Here is a 16,619-nt window from a genome sequence, read left to right as displayed (position 1 = left end):
TTCACTGACTGCTGTTCACTGGATGATCCGGCAACAAAGGAAGCCTTCTGATTGGGTGGGCCTGAATGCCAAGTGGGTGGGCCCAGGCCCACCCATAGCTACGCGGCAGCTTGGACGTGACTTAATGACAGCATCCCTAGTTACCAACACAGTTTGCATCAGTAGCTAAGTGACTCTCACAGCCCCTCACTTATTGCACTAAGAACTTCTGCACTCCTTTTTGTCCCTGGGGAAATTGTTCATCCTGCATCGGCTGGGCCAGTGTGGGCCTCACGACAGAGATGGAAGGAAAGAACTTATAATAACTGGTGTCTTCTGCCACAGGGTGTAGCACACCAAATGAAAAGTGGCATTCACTTGCTATCTTTTCTTGCAAGGCGGTGGTGTAGACACTGATTTGTGAGTCATCCAGCAAAAAGATATCTGCCATTTCCTGACAGTAAATCTTTTTTCTTTTCTCCAGCAGCAATACATGATCTTTTTCTCACTATATATATTTATAACACATCTGTATATACTCCTTTTTCTCTGGCTATAGCTTTATCCCAATGTATCTGTATATCCGTTTCTATTGCTAGTATCACTATCTTTCCATATATCCATTTATTTGTGTGTGTGTGTTTGTGTTTGCATGCGTGGGTGCGTGCGTATATGTGTGTATTTTATATATATATATATATATATGTGTGTGTGTGTGTGTGTGTGTGTGTGTATATATATATATATATATATATATATATATATATATATGTTTTTTCTTTATAATATTTTTTTTCCCCTCCACAGAATCTACAGTGGGCCCGGGATGTGTTGCTAGGAAGCAGTATCCCATGGCAACAGCTGAAGCACATGCCAGCACAAGGACTTTTCTGCGAAAGAAACAAGACAAACCTATTCAACGTAAGTCAGAGTTCGCCACGCCACTTTGAGTCCTTTAGTGTACTCTCAATGTCATTAACAACACATATTTCAAAACACATTTTGAAGCCGCTTACGACCCAAGCAGATCCTTGTGGCATTCAAGCGTGGCTACTACTACTACTACTTTCGGCTGCTCCCGTTAGGGGTCGCCACAGCGGATCATCTGTTTCCATTTCTTACATTCAAGCGTGGCAACTATTGAAATTTTTGAAATCAAGGGAAATGTAACAAGAAACACGCCTGGTCATTTCTCTCAGAGCCAAGTCATAGTTCTCAGGTTGAAAGACTGAATTTGTTATGGTTTCAAAGAATGGAGAGGAAGTTTTCATCATTTTTTTTTTATGTTTTAGAGTTATTTACTCATTTGTTGCATGTTAGTTAGATGGCTAATAAAATATGAATGTATACCAACTTGCATTCTACGCAAGCGTGTGCATGTATAATATATCTGTAGATGTTGGATTCCATTTTATTTATTCATTTATTTATTGAGGGGAGTAATTTGTTTAAATATGTTGAAGTATTATTTTGGTTTGACAATATCCATTTAGATACTTTAAATACATAAGGATATTTTTCACAGTTCTGTCTGATTTTACAATTTTCTATTTCATTTAGCAGACAGTTTTGTCCAAAGCACATATGTACATCTGAGAGTTAATACAACACAGGCAAGGATCTAGTCAGGAGGTGACAACGCAAGTGTAAAAAAAAAAAAACTAGGTTCAAGTCCGATAGGACATAGGTGTCAACAGGCAGTGCACAAAAGCAATGCATAGGGTGCATAGAAGTGTTTTTTTTAAATATATATATATATATATATATATATATATATATATATATATATATATATATACCATCAGATGTGGAGGTGTTCAAGAAAGAGCTGGGTCTTTAGCGTCTTAAAGATGGGAGAGGGACTCAGTGGATCGAATAGAGTTTGGTAACTCGTTCCACCACTGGGGAACTACAGAAGAGAAGAGTCTAGCAAGTGACTTAAGGCCCCGTTGTGGTGGAAATGCCAGGTGCCTTTCATTGGCAGAGTGTAGTGAGCGGGACTGAGTGTAGACCTGAATGAGGGAGATCAGGTAGGCGGGAGCCATTTTAGTTGCTGTTTTATAAAAGGGCATTAAGGGTTTGAATTTGATGCAGGCAGCAAATGGGACCCAGTGGAGGGATATGAACAGGGAGTGACATGTGCTATTTTGGGTTGGTTGAAGACCAGGCGCACCGCCACGTTCTGGATCATTTGCAGAGGTTTGAAAGTGCATGCAGGGAGACCTGCCAGTAAGGAGTTGCAGTAGTCAATGCATGATATAACAAGGGTCTGTACCAGGAGTTGTGCTGCATGCTCAGGCAGGTAGGGTCTAATTTTCCTGATGTTGTACAGGGCAAATCGGTATGACAGAGCAATCGAGGCCACATGAACCTTAAAGGTTAGTTGGTCATCAGTCATTACACCCAGGTTTCAGGCAGACTTTGTAGGCATGAGTTGGGTTGATCCGAGCTGGATGTTGATCTGTTGTTGAAAAGATGGACTGGCTGGAATGACAAGGAGCTCAGTCTTAGATACGTTAAGCTGAAGGTGGCATTCTTTCATCCATGCAGAGATGTCTGCAAGGCATGATGATATCTGTGCTGAGACTGTGAGGTCATCTGGCGGGAATGATAGGAAGAGTTGAGTATCATCAGCATAGCAATGGTATGAGAAACCATGGGAGCGAATGATTGCACCAAGTGAGGCAGTGTATAGACAGGTTTCTTGTTTACAAACATTACTGGGTGCGTGCGCAGCCAGGGGGCAAAACCGCTTTGGTAGCTCTCAAAAGATTATTAGATACATAATCTTTTGAGAGCTACCAAAGCGGTTCAACAATGAAAATGTTCAGCATTTGGTAGCTCTCAAAAGATTATGAGATGCGTAATCTTTTGAGCACTACCAAAGTGGTTCAACAATGAAAATGTTCAACATTGACCCCTTTGGAATGTTGAACATTTTCCACCCATCCTTTTGGCGGTTTGTGCAGTTTATTGCACAACAACTGCACGTCAGCTCTGCGCTATCTGAGCTCTATCTTGGTTAAAATATCTACGCTGTAGTTGCTTTCTGCCCCCTAGTTGCACACGCATCTCTGTGATGACATTGCACGGAAACCCTCCTTTAGTGAGAAGAGAAGGAGACCGAGAACTGACCCTTGAGGTACTCCTGTGGATAAGCTGTGCGGTTTGGACACTTCTCCCCTCCAAGATACTCTAAAAGATCTCCCTGAGAGGTAGGACGTGAACCAGTGGAAGGCAGATCCTGAGATACCAAGCTCAGTCAAGTCAACTGAGTTTTATTTTTATAGCCCAATATCACAAATTTGCCTCAGTGGGCTTTACAGCAACACAACATCCTTTCCTTAGACCCTCTCATCGGATAAGGAACAACTCCCTAAAAAAAACCTTTAACAGGGAGAAAAAAATTGGAAGAAACCGCAGGGAGAGCAACAGAGGAGGGATCTCTGTCCCAAGACGGACAACGTGCAATGGATGTTGTGTTTACACAATTTACAGAATACAGCATTGAAAGAGGATAACGGAATTATAATGGAATTATAAAATTTATGAAGAATATGATGCACAGGATGCCAAGCAGTGTCCAGATGCCACGCGACCAGCATCACCATGTAAAAAAAAAAAAACACTTATCGAGTGTGGAGAGGAGGATTTGGTGGTTAACCGTGTTAAAGGCAGCTGACAGATCTAGCGTCAATAAAGCTGAGGACTGACCAGCAGCTCTAGCCAAACACAGTGATTCTATTACTGACAGGAGTGCAGTCTCGGCAGAGTGACCCCGCTTAAAGCCAGACTGATACAGATCATACAGATTGTTCTCAGAAAGGAATTCAGAGACTAGGTTAAAGACCATTTGCTAAAGTATTTTTGAAAGCAAGGGTAGGAGTGAAACTGGTCTGTAGTTTTCAACCTGGGCTGGGTTGAGTGTAGGTTTTTTGAGCAGCGGGGTGACCGGAGCTTGCTTAAATGCTGTGGGGAACACACCCGTTGTAAGTGAGGATTTGATGATGTGTGTGACTGTGGGGTTAACTGCAGGGGAAATGGTCTGTAGGAGGTTGGATGGTATCGGGTCCAAGGGACAGGTAGTGGGATGAGAGTCCAGCAGAAGTTTGGAGACTTCCTCCCCAGTCAGGAGGGAGAATGAGGTGAGTGAGGGACTGTTAGCTGGCAGCGGGTTCACTTGCCACTGACTCACAAAGTGATGTTTATCTTTTTCTTTTTTCTTTTTTTCCCCCTCCCCTCTTCATTCCAATTTGGCTTGTCCATTACATATTGTGCCAAGGCCCTACCTACCACTGCATGACCTTTACAGTGGTTAGCGACTTCCACGTGTGTCCCCCTAATACAGGTGACTGCTTCTTTTCACCTGCCAGCAGCTGGTCTCTCCTGGTAAACATAACACGTACAGAGACTCACAGTATTCCCCCCCAGATCCACCCGCAATGGTATAGGCACCCCATCACCTGTAGGAGTCACTAGTTGCAATGATGGAACATATTACCATCTCCCCACCCAGGAGCACTACCAATTATGCCTCCTGCAACATCTGGCTGAGCCAGAGGTAAAACTGGGGTTTATATTGTGAACCTCAACATTGGGATGTAAGCATATGTGTTTGCTGTGCCACCTGAGCACCCCATATTTATCATTTGACACAAATAATTCACAGGAATCCATTGCAACCGCTTGTGGATTGATAAATGCAGACACTCCCCCCACGTGCCTCCATTCAGAGGCACGTGGGAGTAGTTGATTGTTGTCTGCCACCCAAAATTACAGTATCTGGAAAGAACTATGGGTGGTGATTTGTGTGTGGATTTGTCCTTCTCTGTTCCACACATCTGACAGTTACCTCTTCTCACAGTTACTTGAATGAAATCCCCACGGAGGCCGATGTTGCAGATATCTATTTCAATGAATGAAAAAATTAGTTTGCATTTTGCCGCTGTCATCCCCATTTCATTTATTTGTCAAAGCCTAAATGATCTCCTTTTTGTTACGGACCAAATAAAACAGGCGGAATTTCATAGTGTGTAGGGACCCCATATCTTGGGACTTATTTTGAATGTGTTCACATATGAGGAGTATAGGCTTTGGAGTCTGAAGCTGACTCCAGGACAGTTTTGGAAGCAGACTGAAGGTAAGATGTGTGGGATCCAGGTCTAAGCTGGCGAAGAGCTCAGCAGAGCTCTGGCCTCCCAATGGGTTCTCACAGAGCCCCCTTCTGGAGGCAAACCTGCTGCCCTGCCACACCAACTGTTGGAGATTTACTGTTCCCTTCAAACCAATCTCAATCTCTCTCTCTTGCTCTCTCTTGCTCTCATTGGGCAATCCACAAACTATTTAATATTAACACACTATTCTGGGAATGAGGAGTGATAATTGAAAATATTCTGTCAACACCAACTAAAGGGTTATTAGATGGCAGAGCAGTTGTTGCCTTTTTAAAGCTTTTATTTTTCTATGGAAGATTAGCAGGCCTCCTGGAAATGTGTTGATAAAGATTTGTGTGTAGAAGACCAGCATCCATAGCCACAAACTAACCACAAACTATGATAACTACGGTAGCATAAAAATGTCAAATGTAGAGTATAGGTTAAAATTTTGTGTTTGGAGGTTGTGGAAGACTGTTACGAGAAGGGGGACAATTTGGATTATTTAGCTATTTAGAAGAGATGGGCATAAGTGCTCAGATATCTCTGGATTGGAAGACAGTCCAAGAAGCATCACGAAAGCAATCAGGGATTTAGTGCCTTACTTAGGGACACTTTACATTAGTCATTAATAGCTAGAAAGTGTTTTTAATGCATTTTCCCTGCCAAGGGCTGACCTCCTAGCCCAGAATTTGAACCAATAACCTACAAGTAAGGCTTCTTCTTTCTTTTTTTTTCAACCTCAGTGATCCAGGCTAGTCAAACCTACCTGGATATGGTACAGATGTTGGATTGTCACAGGATCTTGGTCAGTAAGCCCTTGCCAATGTGAGGTGGACGTTATCTGCCTAATGCTGGGCATAGGGCCAGGCAACAATTCAATATTGACATCTGTCATCCTTCAACAGTATTGTATTGGGATGAAATTCGGATATTGTCATATAGTGATACACAATTTTGTTGTCTAAATTAGCTATAATGAGAATCTGTCACCTAAAATTTCTCATAAAATGAGGTCTGAAGTGTTTGAGGGAGTGTTATTTGAAAACTAGTTTCCCGGCTACGTTGACCAGTCGACTAAAGGTTCGGACCCTTTAGTCGACTAGTTAATGTAGTTGTCCGTGGTGTGGGAGACCCGGGTTCATGTTCTGGCTGTAGCGGTTCCCGGCTGCCCCCTGAATTTGCTATATTTGTGTCAGAAGTGGGATGGTGAGACCGTGAGGCCATCGGAAGCGCATGCGCCCAGGGGCGTGAGGGAGCTGATATGCTGAAGTGCGGGGATGCGCTTTCCGAAGGAGGGGGTAGTGTAATGACCATGGATGAATAGACTCACTAGCCCTTGGCTAATGGGTCGGACCCTTTAGTCAACTGGTTAACGTAGTCACCGGTGGTGCGGGAGACCCGGGTTCACGTCCCGGCTGCAGCACTTCCCGGCTGTCCCCTAAATTCACTACAATATGCAGCGCTCAAGCTAAACAATCTACCTAATAAAAAAGTTTTGCCTGTCGGTCTGTGGATGCACAGCCTCCTAGATAGACCCTCGTGCGAAAGCTACTAAGTCTGACATGAAATGTCAGAGATCGGGCTATCATAATTTCAAATCCCTTGTTAAAAAATGAATGAAGGCAAATGGCTGCCTTGGTTATTGACTTTCATTCATTCTAAAGCACTAAAATGACAGTAAGAAGGCTTCAAATGTGTTTAATCGTCGCGGTTTTCGGGATATAAAATTAAGACGAATGGCTGCTCTTCTGATTGACTTTCATTCATAAAACAATGGTGAGAAAACATAGCCATGGGAAGTGTTTTATTGTAGCTGCTGAGATGATGTACTACTTTATCTACTCTTGAAATGGTATTTTTATTGCGGAGTTTTAACACTGGAGACTATGGCACTTCCGTGTGACGGCGAGGTGAATTATTTTTGGTTCATCCAGCGTTCCTCCAGTTCTCCTGTGCTGGGATGAGCAGTTAATGATTTGCTGGCTTGCAAAGTACAATCGGCTTCTCGTTTGCTTTCAAGACTCATACTCGAATACATGCACCTTGTTCAGACTGCCAGCCCAAAACCGTTTTTTTGGCATATCCAGATTGTATTCAGACTGGCTGGGATAGGCTCAAGCGTCCCGTGACCCCGGTAGGGATAAGCGGCTTTGATAATGAATGAATGATCTTAGAAAGTCTGGGCAGCAAAAAAATGTAAAAAAAATACATGAAGTACGATTTTTGCAAATTGGATCTAAACCACAATTGGAGGTGGTTTGAGATGCGATTCCAATCGGATTTCTACAGATGCGTCTCAGTCAAGATGGCCTGGCTGCTCAAATCAGATTTCAAAACGGTCTCGCACTATGCACCTCTCGCAGCACAGTGGAGCCTGCCATGACTCCAGCATGGAACATCGCAGTGTATACCAGCCTCCTCTGTCACCCAGTTTGTCTGACGCGACGGAGGAGTTCTGCACTGAGACTTGACAGCATGGTTGTTTGGAGGGCTAGCTGATGGATCTCCATTTCTCATACTTCCGCATTGGTAAACCACATTAGCGGTGCAGGTAATTAATTATTCACGCGTACGTCATTAGTACAACAACCCATGCAGATAGGTTGGTGATGTCTAGACACACAAATCCGATCTGATCACTTACAAATAACAGCACGGACAGTCTGAACAAGGCCATAATGTTTGGGGTTTGACACTGTGACTACCTGATCTGACTCAACAGTAGATGTGAGTCGCGCATGCACAGGGTTGACTTGGATCGGGCAATGACGGCGTTTTTCAGGTTTTGAGTCACCGCAACCATGAGAAGTTCTTCATCATATACTCATAACTGCACAAGAAATGTGGCTGATCGGTCCAGTAGTTTGCGAGATTTGCCATGGACAGACACACACAAGCGTGAGCGCAGCCGAACACCTCCAGGCTAATGATCATGATAATATTTTCCATATTGTCCAGCTCTAGGTAGACATCACAGACATCTTGCTGTGAGTGAATGGGAGCTTGCACAACACTCATACTTGGATATGTGAGGGGTTGTGTGGATCCTGGATGTTAAAGAGAGCAGTCTTCCATATAGGCCTGTTAGTGTATACTCCATTTCCTTATGTGGGTCGTGACGCCCTACTTTCCCTCTTGCTCTGCCTGGGTTGTATCAACTAGGGCTACATAAAGTAACCTATATACTGCTGTTCTGAAGCACTCCAGATCAGTTGAGAGTGTGTTGCATAATTCATCACCGTTAGCCTTCAAGGCAACTACTTTTTAGGAAGGCCAGCACACTGCACTCAGCTAGATTAATTCACAGCTGTTGGATTGGACCTATTATTTCCTGTAATCAAAGTCGTGGTGATCTATGACCAGAAAGAAGTGCTGGAGGACTAAATTCAAGGCCGTGGTTGCTTTCTCTAGCTGTTTCTTTAAAAGAGTATGTTTGGTCAACGTTAATAATGTCAGGAAAAAACAGGACAGCAAGGCTGGAGTTCATAGTATTTGGTTGTATTATCGGGCATAATACTTGTCATGGCAGGTATGGACCGTGTGGCTGCACAAAGACTTCTGTTCTCTGCTGTCAGATCCTGCAGCGTCACAGTATGCTTGTTCAGACATCCCCCCCCCCCCACCAAAAACAACAAAAACAAAACCTGCACATATTCCTCCACCCACTCACACATTCACACTCCTCCAACCTCCTGGGAAAAAAAATCAAAGTCCTTGTTTCTACATTGCAGACAAACAATATTTCAGACAACTGGATTTGTGCTGTTGCCGTCTCCTAAAGGGGGAGCTTTCATGTTGGCTTTGACAACTTGAATGTAACTTGGCTTGTAGGTAGGCTTCATTGTCGCATTGTATCAATTTAGCTTAGCGTGTTGTGTGTTTTTGGAGATTGATGATACCATTGCATTGCCTGCATCATTTTGCTGTATGACTCATTTTGTGTATTCAACTATGCAGTGAACTGTAGGTGGAGCTCTGCTTGAGAACTTTGGTTTTGGTTTAGGGGAGGAGTGTTGAGCCAGATGAGTGCATGTGTTGAATTGAATAAGTATATTTTGATTTGCATCTCGGAGGTTTACTCCACTCACCAGTATGATCCCCACTGTAACGCTGTACCTTCAGCTGTGGTGAGCTCTATATCTTTCTACCGGGTTTTTTTTTTTCCGCATTCAAATTACAGGAAGCAGGAAAAACAAGGTCTGTTTGCTTAGTATGTTTGTGGTGACCAGCCGGAGAGACACAACCAGCGATGAAAGAGACGAAAGGAAGAAGGTGAGAGCTGTTGTTGGCACTGTCAGCTGAGGAAATACTTGTACTTGTGTGCAGCACTATCATGCCTTCCCAGGCTGCACTCTTCATCTTCTGCCCAGTTCTTTAGCTTCTTGGGTTGCTTTTGCATAGAAAAACATGCCCACCCACCCACCCACCCATTTTTAAAAATATTTTCTTTTTATTTCATCCTCTCTCAGCATTCCTGTACCTTTTATCTCATTGCTTTGGGGCCATTTTTGAACCAGTTCGTCTTCTTGTGTTCCTTTCCTGTTGCTCTCTGTCTTGAGGGTGATCGTGCTCTACCCCTCCCTCTGGCTCTTTTTCGTTCTACTCCTCTCTTGCGCTCATGTTCTCTTTTCCCATTGCTCTCTCTCTCTCTCTCACTCATCTGTTTGTGTATGTATTGTGTGGGTGTGCACCAATGGGCGGGAGTTATACTTCGCGCTGTTGATTGGCTAGCAAGGAGCTAGAGGGATTGGCTGTATGGTGTGCATAGTAAGAGGGAAAAGGGAGGAGGAGGGGAAAATAACTCAAGCAGGCTGGGGTCAGGGAAGAGTGAGGAGGGAGTGTGTGGGTGTTTTGTTTTGAGATGGCAGGATTTGAAAGCGGGAGAGGAACGAGTCTGCTCGTCTTTCAGTGGCACATTGAGCCCACAGGCCCTGACGCCGGCATTGGTTCTCCTCTTGTTAAGGCCGCTGCCATCCTCTACTCCTCCTTGTCCTCCTGCTCTGTTGTGTACAGCTGTTCTCCCCTCCTTCTCTCTCCTGCAGCTCTCGCAGCCTCAGCGCCCAAATGCAGCCCACCCCACGCTATCTGAGCGTGAGCTGCTCTCTGGGTGGGGGTGCTGCCAGGGTAGTTGGTGCTGCTACAGCCAGCGGGAAACTGTCCAAAAGAATACTAACACCAGGCGCCAGTGGAGTAGCTTTCCTTGGTGATGGTGAGTTGCGCTTTCTCTCTTTCCCCACAGGCTTTTTACAGAAAGGCACCGGAGATCATTTTAACCAGTCTCTGGGAGTGGAGTTCCATTGCTGTTTGCAGAGGTGGTGTACTTAGTGTCGTGCTAAGAGCATAGGCATACTGCTCGGTCTGAGGATGTCCAGAGGAATGCGTTGTGTCGGCGACACGGATTGGTTTTCACTCTGCCTGGCTCTCTTGATTTCCCAATTCATAGGCTCGGGCTGGTGGTGTTGCACGGTGATGGACCAATCACACCCGGAAAACAAACTGCAGTAGTAGAGGCAGTTTCCTGTATTGTGAGTTTTGTGGCTTGATAGAATCAGTCATGAAGCGCCTGTCTGTGCCTGAGGTGATATAAGTACACTGTGCACTTACAAGCTGAGGTCAACATGGTGAGGGAAGATGATTATTCATTTTTTAGCAGACTGGAAAATAAATATAGCAGAACGACACAGATAAACTTGGATATGTATCTGCTCTTCCAGGCACATAGGCGTGTACATGGTTATCATAGGAGGTTAATTTCCAAAAATCTTGTCCATAACAAAATCCTTGTTGGCTGTTAATGGTGATATTGGCTGAAGGATTTAGGGATTTACCAGTCATTTTAAACTATAGATTGGACAGTCACATTTCTGCCATGGTTGACGTGGCAAAAAACAAATATATGTGATCTTATCTGAGCTCTAATCATTTCTCAGCCCTTATTTATGCTCATGGGAAACCGCCTGATAAGAGTTGAGGCACATGTCTCAGTAAAGGAACTTAATTTACTTTTTTATTATTTTTGCATTGGGTTAGACATTTGATCAGAAAGCCGCACTGTTTTGGCAGCATTTGTCACTGTTGGTGGCCACAAGAAGCCTTATCAATTACCTTATGTTATCCAGTTTCCCACAGTTAATAAGTTGCATCATGGAGGGGGTTTGATGCCCATCCCTATCCTGTCATCAACAATATACTGAGGAGAGACTGTAGAGATAAACAAGACAGCAGGCTGAGGACATCCCTGCTAGATGCCGTTTTGTTTTACCTAGGGAACTAGAGGGGAGGATCCCTTTCCTGTTCATTTGGCTGTCTAACACTCTTCCTCCTCTTCTCTGCTCTGCTCTTCTGCTCTCCCTTTCCCTTTTTTTTCTTGAAGAAAAGGCTGCTGGAGCACGAGATTAGCACAAATGATTTCTTGCTACGCTACAACAGTCAGTCAAATATGTTGCCATTTGAAATGCTTGATTAGGTGAAAATTTAGAAATTGTTTTCAATGGAATTTCTCTTTTCATCACCTGTAGCCAAATTGAAATACTTCTCCATGAGCCAGCAAATTATTTGGTGAAAAAGCGATTTTTGTTTCCCTCAAGGGTCCTCTTGCCCTAAATTCATCCCTTGTTACTCCCTCCGCTACAATGCATCTCAATTTGTGTTTGATTTTGACTCATGCATCAGCCACATGTTAGGGACACGGCTGTTGCTGCAAATATCAACCTGTGGTCATATTTTCCTTTACATGAAAAAGATGCTTAAAATCATTGCTGGCAAAGTCTTACAAATCTGTTTTATCTGTTGTGCAGCAGCGTAATCTGTACAGAGCTATGGCTCTGCACTCCCTAAACAGATTTGCTGTGGTTGGATGATTCTCCGCTGATGTAGAGCTGTTTATCTAAGTGAATGTAGCCCACCCCCGTTGCCATACTTGTCCTGCTTCTGTCGGAGGCTTTTGGTAATCTGTGCATTGAAAAGGTAAAACCTTCCCAAACTTTGCATGGTTGCATCATTTAATTATGAATTATCTCTCTTGAACCCAGGCCTTGGAATCCATGTTATAGTTGAGTCCTAGATGATTTTAGCTGTGAAATTTGAAACTAACCTGAATAAGTTTGCCATCACCCTGGTCATTAAAAATATCAATTAACTTACTGAGTAAGAGATGCACAGTGCTGAATTATTGTTCAGGGAAGTGTGCAGGAGCAAAAAACCAAAAAAGAAGTATTTTCTCTCATTAGAAATGCAATGGGAGATGACAAAATCTGAAATAAAAGAAAAAAAACCACAAATCACATTCCTGAATTTATTACTGTAAAAGAAAAAGCAGGACCCCCTTCAGTTCAACCTCTGGAACGTGAATTGATTTGACAGATTCCTTTTAGCCTTGCTCTCCTGAATGGCTCCTCACCAATGGATATGAAAATGTCATCTGACAATCTGGAGCTGTCTGTTAAGAAGGTGACAAGGCCCCTTGGGGCTGCGTTTGCCGATTAAGTCACCTCATTTGTTCTATTCTATCCACACAGGGTTTTCTTTTGCTCTGCCTCACACACGTCTGATGCCAGAAGCTGTGCTCTGTGCTAAATGCTTCATTACTGCACTAAATGTAGCCTTGACCACCCTCTGCATTCACATTTGCTTGCTTCAGAGCACCGAACCTGACCTAGCTCACCCCGCTGAGAGGACGTGTGCACACTGGGACAGGTTAATTCGGCTGCCACGAAAACAGCTTATCATTCTTTCCGCAAATGAGGTCTGCCTTTGTCGGCAGTGAATTTGTCGTTGTGTTGCGTCGCGTGGATGAAAAAGTAGCAGGCCCACAGGCATTTTCTGATGTACTTGGTTATTCCTAATGGTTTGATGAAGCCAGACAGAGCAGGGCACTAATGAGGCTGCCTAGGGTGTCTACGCAGAGCGAGAACCTCCCCAACCCCACACACAGACACCATCACACACCATGCACATATGCCGCACATGCCCAAACACACACAAACACAATGGCCAGCCAGTCCACAGGATCTCTCCGACAGCAAGTCTTTCCATCCCCTTATTAGGGCTTTCCTCCCACGAATGCCATGTTTTCAGCTCACATTAATTCCTCTGGCCTTCTCCTCTCCTTTCTCTCCCTTTTGATTTTTCCATGTCTTCCTGTTAATTGTTTCCTCATGTGCTGCACTCTGCATTGTTTCCAAAACGCACTGTGGTGCACAGGCTATAAAAATAAAAACATTTATAATTTTTCAGTTTGTCCATGTAAAACAGAAACAACCAGTTGCACTGAATCAGTTAGGGTTTGGCCTATTGTGATCCCGTTCAGTCACCTCATCCACCGAGGTTAATATATCTGTTGGATTGTGATTTGATTCTGAGACATGTTTTCAAAAGGAGCTCAAGGTAAATTAAAGTCAAGGCCACACAAAAGCATGTCATTCCATTTTAATGTCATTTCATTTTGAAATGGTGTGTTTTGAGTTTGAAAGCTTTAGGCACAGCAAAAGTAAACTAATTTCCTTCTCACCTCTTAGTTTCTTGTACTATTCATCCATCTCCAGGGCATCTGGCGTATTCCAGTGGATGAAATTGATCGCCCTGGCAGTTTTGCATCTCATATGAACCGATCCATCGTTCTCTTACTGGAGGTGCTGTCTCAGCTCAAGGACCACGACACACTGCTGAAAGTCTCTTTCATGCTCCAGAGAACCCCTGACCAGGGAAAGTAAGGCCTAGCCCCTTAAACAGGTTTTTGTTATGAACTGTTTTTAAGTTATAAATAATCTTTGTTTTTTTCTGTCTCTCACTCTCGCGTGCTCTCACTTTCTCTCCCTCGCCTTAAAGGAAGTATTTACGGGATGTGGATCGCCAGGTTTTGGCCAAGAGAGCGTTTTTCCTAACTGTAAAAGTCCTGGAGGACAATCTGGACAGACTCACTGGGGTGAGGAAGTGTACACATTCTGAGAGCAGCTCTTGTTTTAGTTTTTCGGCATGCATCCACATTGAGTTTTGACAGCCTCTGTTCTGTTTTAGGTGTCTGATCAGCCTTCCAAAGCATCTGTGCCCTCCATGGGGGAGATGACCACAACAGACACATCCAACAGGCCTAATGCAGAGGACAGCAAACATTCTCTGCCTAAGAAGCCCGGGTTCATCGAGGGCACCTGGACCCCAGCACCTGACACAGAGCCCAGGGAGGTCTCCCAGCCACAACTTGTCCAGGCCCCACAGGTCACAGACAAGGAAGATAAGCCTCAAGAGTTACAGTCTAGAAAGGTTGGGGCTGCTGGGAATGACATGCCCAGAGAAGGGTCAGAAGAGCCCATGGAGCTGGACACTGGCCATTGGAGGAAGCCCTCTTCCACTGCAGATTCTTTGGGCGGCCAAGCAGTGCTTGAGGCTCCTAGGACTATAATTGAGTCTGGGGAGAAAGTGGCCGAGTGCAGCCGGACAGCAGAGCTGTCTCTGGAGGACTTAAGTATCAGCTCCAGGCAGCAGCTCCAGACCCCACCTACCAAGAGCATGGTGGTAGCCAACGAGACTGATCAGGGTTTATTGAAAAGACCCAACAGAAAGAGGAAACTTCTTGAGGATGTGGAGTCTGGAAAAACCCTCCTGCTGGATGCATACAGGGTGTGGCAGCAAGGTCAGAAGGTCATGACCTATGACCTGGGCCGCATTGAGAAGATCATGTCAGAGACCTACATGCTCATAAAACAGGTACATCTCTTCAGAATCTTTTTGGTGGCTGTGGAGTTACATCCAATGACGATGTAGACACTTGATCGTGTACTCACAGACAGAGCTACTTAGTGCTGAAAATACAATCTCTTCTATCATAATTGTAGAATTACTCTGTAGAGCGATGTGTGCTTGATATGAGCACATCTAAAAGGAAATGGATACAGAGAGGCCATTCTCTGAATGTCACTAGTAACATAAGCCCCAATGGAGACCTGGGACTTTCTCTGCCTCCCACAATTATCACCCACTGGTGCACAGCAAGCCCATAAAGTATGATTTTGTTATTTCTCAGAGAAAAGACAGTCTCTCTGCATCACTGTAACTGTTTACACAGAGCTGTGAACTCAGAGATACTTTCGATATGATTTTTTGGCCTAATGTGGGCATAATTTTTGAGAGTAGCAGGAACTCTGCAAGAGCCTCCCAAACTCTATCCCCACAAGACTCCTGAGTGCAAGTTTTCCCAGGTGGCTTTGCTTGTACAAGAAAATGTGTGTCTTCCAAAGGTTCGAAAGGCCTGTATGACAGCTTCAGTCCATTTTGGAGGGGCAGAGTTATTTGAAGTAGCTCCACTCTGTGCTTTCTCTTTCCATCATTGAACTGCTGTCTCATGTCCCAGAACCTGCAGTACAATGATCCGTTGTGTTTATTACATGGTCTGCAAGGACCCTAATGAGAACAACTCGGATCACAGATGATCCTTGCTCAAATATAGATCTAAGCAAAAGTAGAAGACATTGGAAGAAATAAAGAATCAATGTTAATGGCTTTGGCAAGGAACAATTTCTGAAGTGGGAAAATCACTCAGACCTGTTCCCTGATTTGCTTTTGGCTGTGTCAACATTGCTACGGCCTTAAAACATGATGGCTGTTGCAGGTCGAGTCACAACTTCTTGTCATTTCTTGTCATTTTGTTTTGCACTTGCACACCGAATATGCGTTAATGTCTATGTGAGCAATTTTTGTCTCCTTGAAACTGAAACTGAAATTCCCTAGTCCAGTTGATGCTTTAGCAGTGATCCTACCACAAAGTAAAAATGAGTCAGTGCAGTCAGAGAGACAGTCAGTCTGCAGCCAGGTACTATGAAATGTATTTTATTTTGTCCTATTCATAATACTTTCATAATTTTGTTTTCCTTTCAGTGTTGTCATCTGGTGTTTTAAGCATGTTTGAGTGCCTTTGATAGAATGCAGAGGCGGGACTGCAGCATCACTATCCATGAAACCATTAACCTCTTGTATCAGTGACTCAGTATGTTTCATACCTATTGTGTAACACTTCAACTGTGAACAGGGATGAGCTTTGTTTTCTCATTTCTCTATCTGGAGGTTACACTAAAGTGATGTTGTAGTACTTATGATGTTGTTAAGGGGGCAGTAGTTTCTTAGCGATGCGTAGCCGGCCCACATATTTCACTTGGCTCACTGTGGTCTGCCAAGGCACAATAGAGTGGAGAACTGGGTGGAGTTATATCAGAGGGTCTTAGTTTCCAGAAGAAAAAAAATCCCATTTGTTTTTCCCATAGACAAGGTCACATGACTGGCCATTGGAGCATCTCTAACGGTTGGATGGTCATGAAACCTTCCCGGTTGAATCGTCAGTATAACAATTAGCAATTGTGCTGAAAATTTTCTAGTTTCTGGGGTAAAAAAAGTCAAAGGTACAAGACTGTACATATGTCAACTATGAATCTCAGTGTGTATTGGATTTAAGAAACATCCAATCACAGAGCTTAAAATTCTGTTGTCCCCGCTGGT

At 43.9% G+C, this 16,619-nt stretch overlaps 1 protein-coding gene across 1 annotated transcript in view; it reads left to right on the top strand.

Moving 5' to 3' along the window:
* cabin1 (calcineurin binding protein 1) overlaps window positions 1-16,619 on the top strand; it is a 67,051-nt gene that overhangs the window by 37,410 nt on the left and 13,022 nt on the right. Inside the window, exons 31-34 of the mRNA XM_056276047.1 lie at window positions 787-900; window positions 13,679-13,842; window positions 13,962-14,058; window positions 14,151-14,837. Of these exons, the coding sequence (XP_056132022.1) occupies window positions 787-900; window positions 13,679-13,842; window positions 13,962-14,058; window positions 14,151-14,837 (1,062 nt within the window). The remainder of the gene's footprint in view (window positions 1-786; window positions 901-13,678; window positions 13,843-13,961; window positions 14,059-14,150; window positions 14,838-16,619) is intronic.

This window comes from Lampris incognitus, chromosome 1 (genome assembly GCF_029633865.1).
Source record: "Lampris incognitus isolate fLamInc1 chromosome 1, fLamInc1.hap2, whole genome shotgun sequence".
NCBI classification, from domain to species: domain Eukaryota; kingdom Metazoa; phylum Chordata; class Actinopteri; order Lampriformes; family Lampridae; genus Lampris; species Lampris incognitus.
Note: the sequence above shows the minus strand (reverse complement) of the source record. Positions and strands in the feature narration are given on the sequence as shown.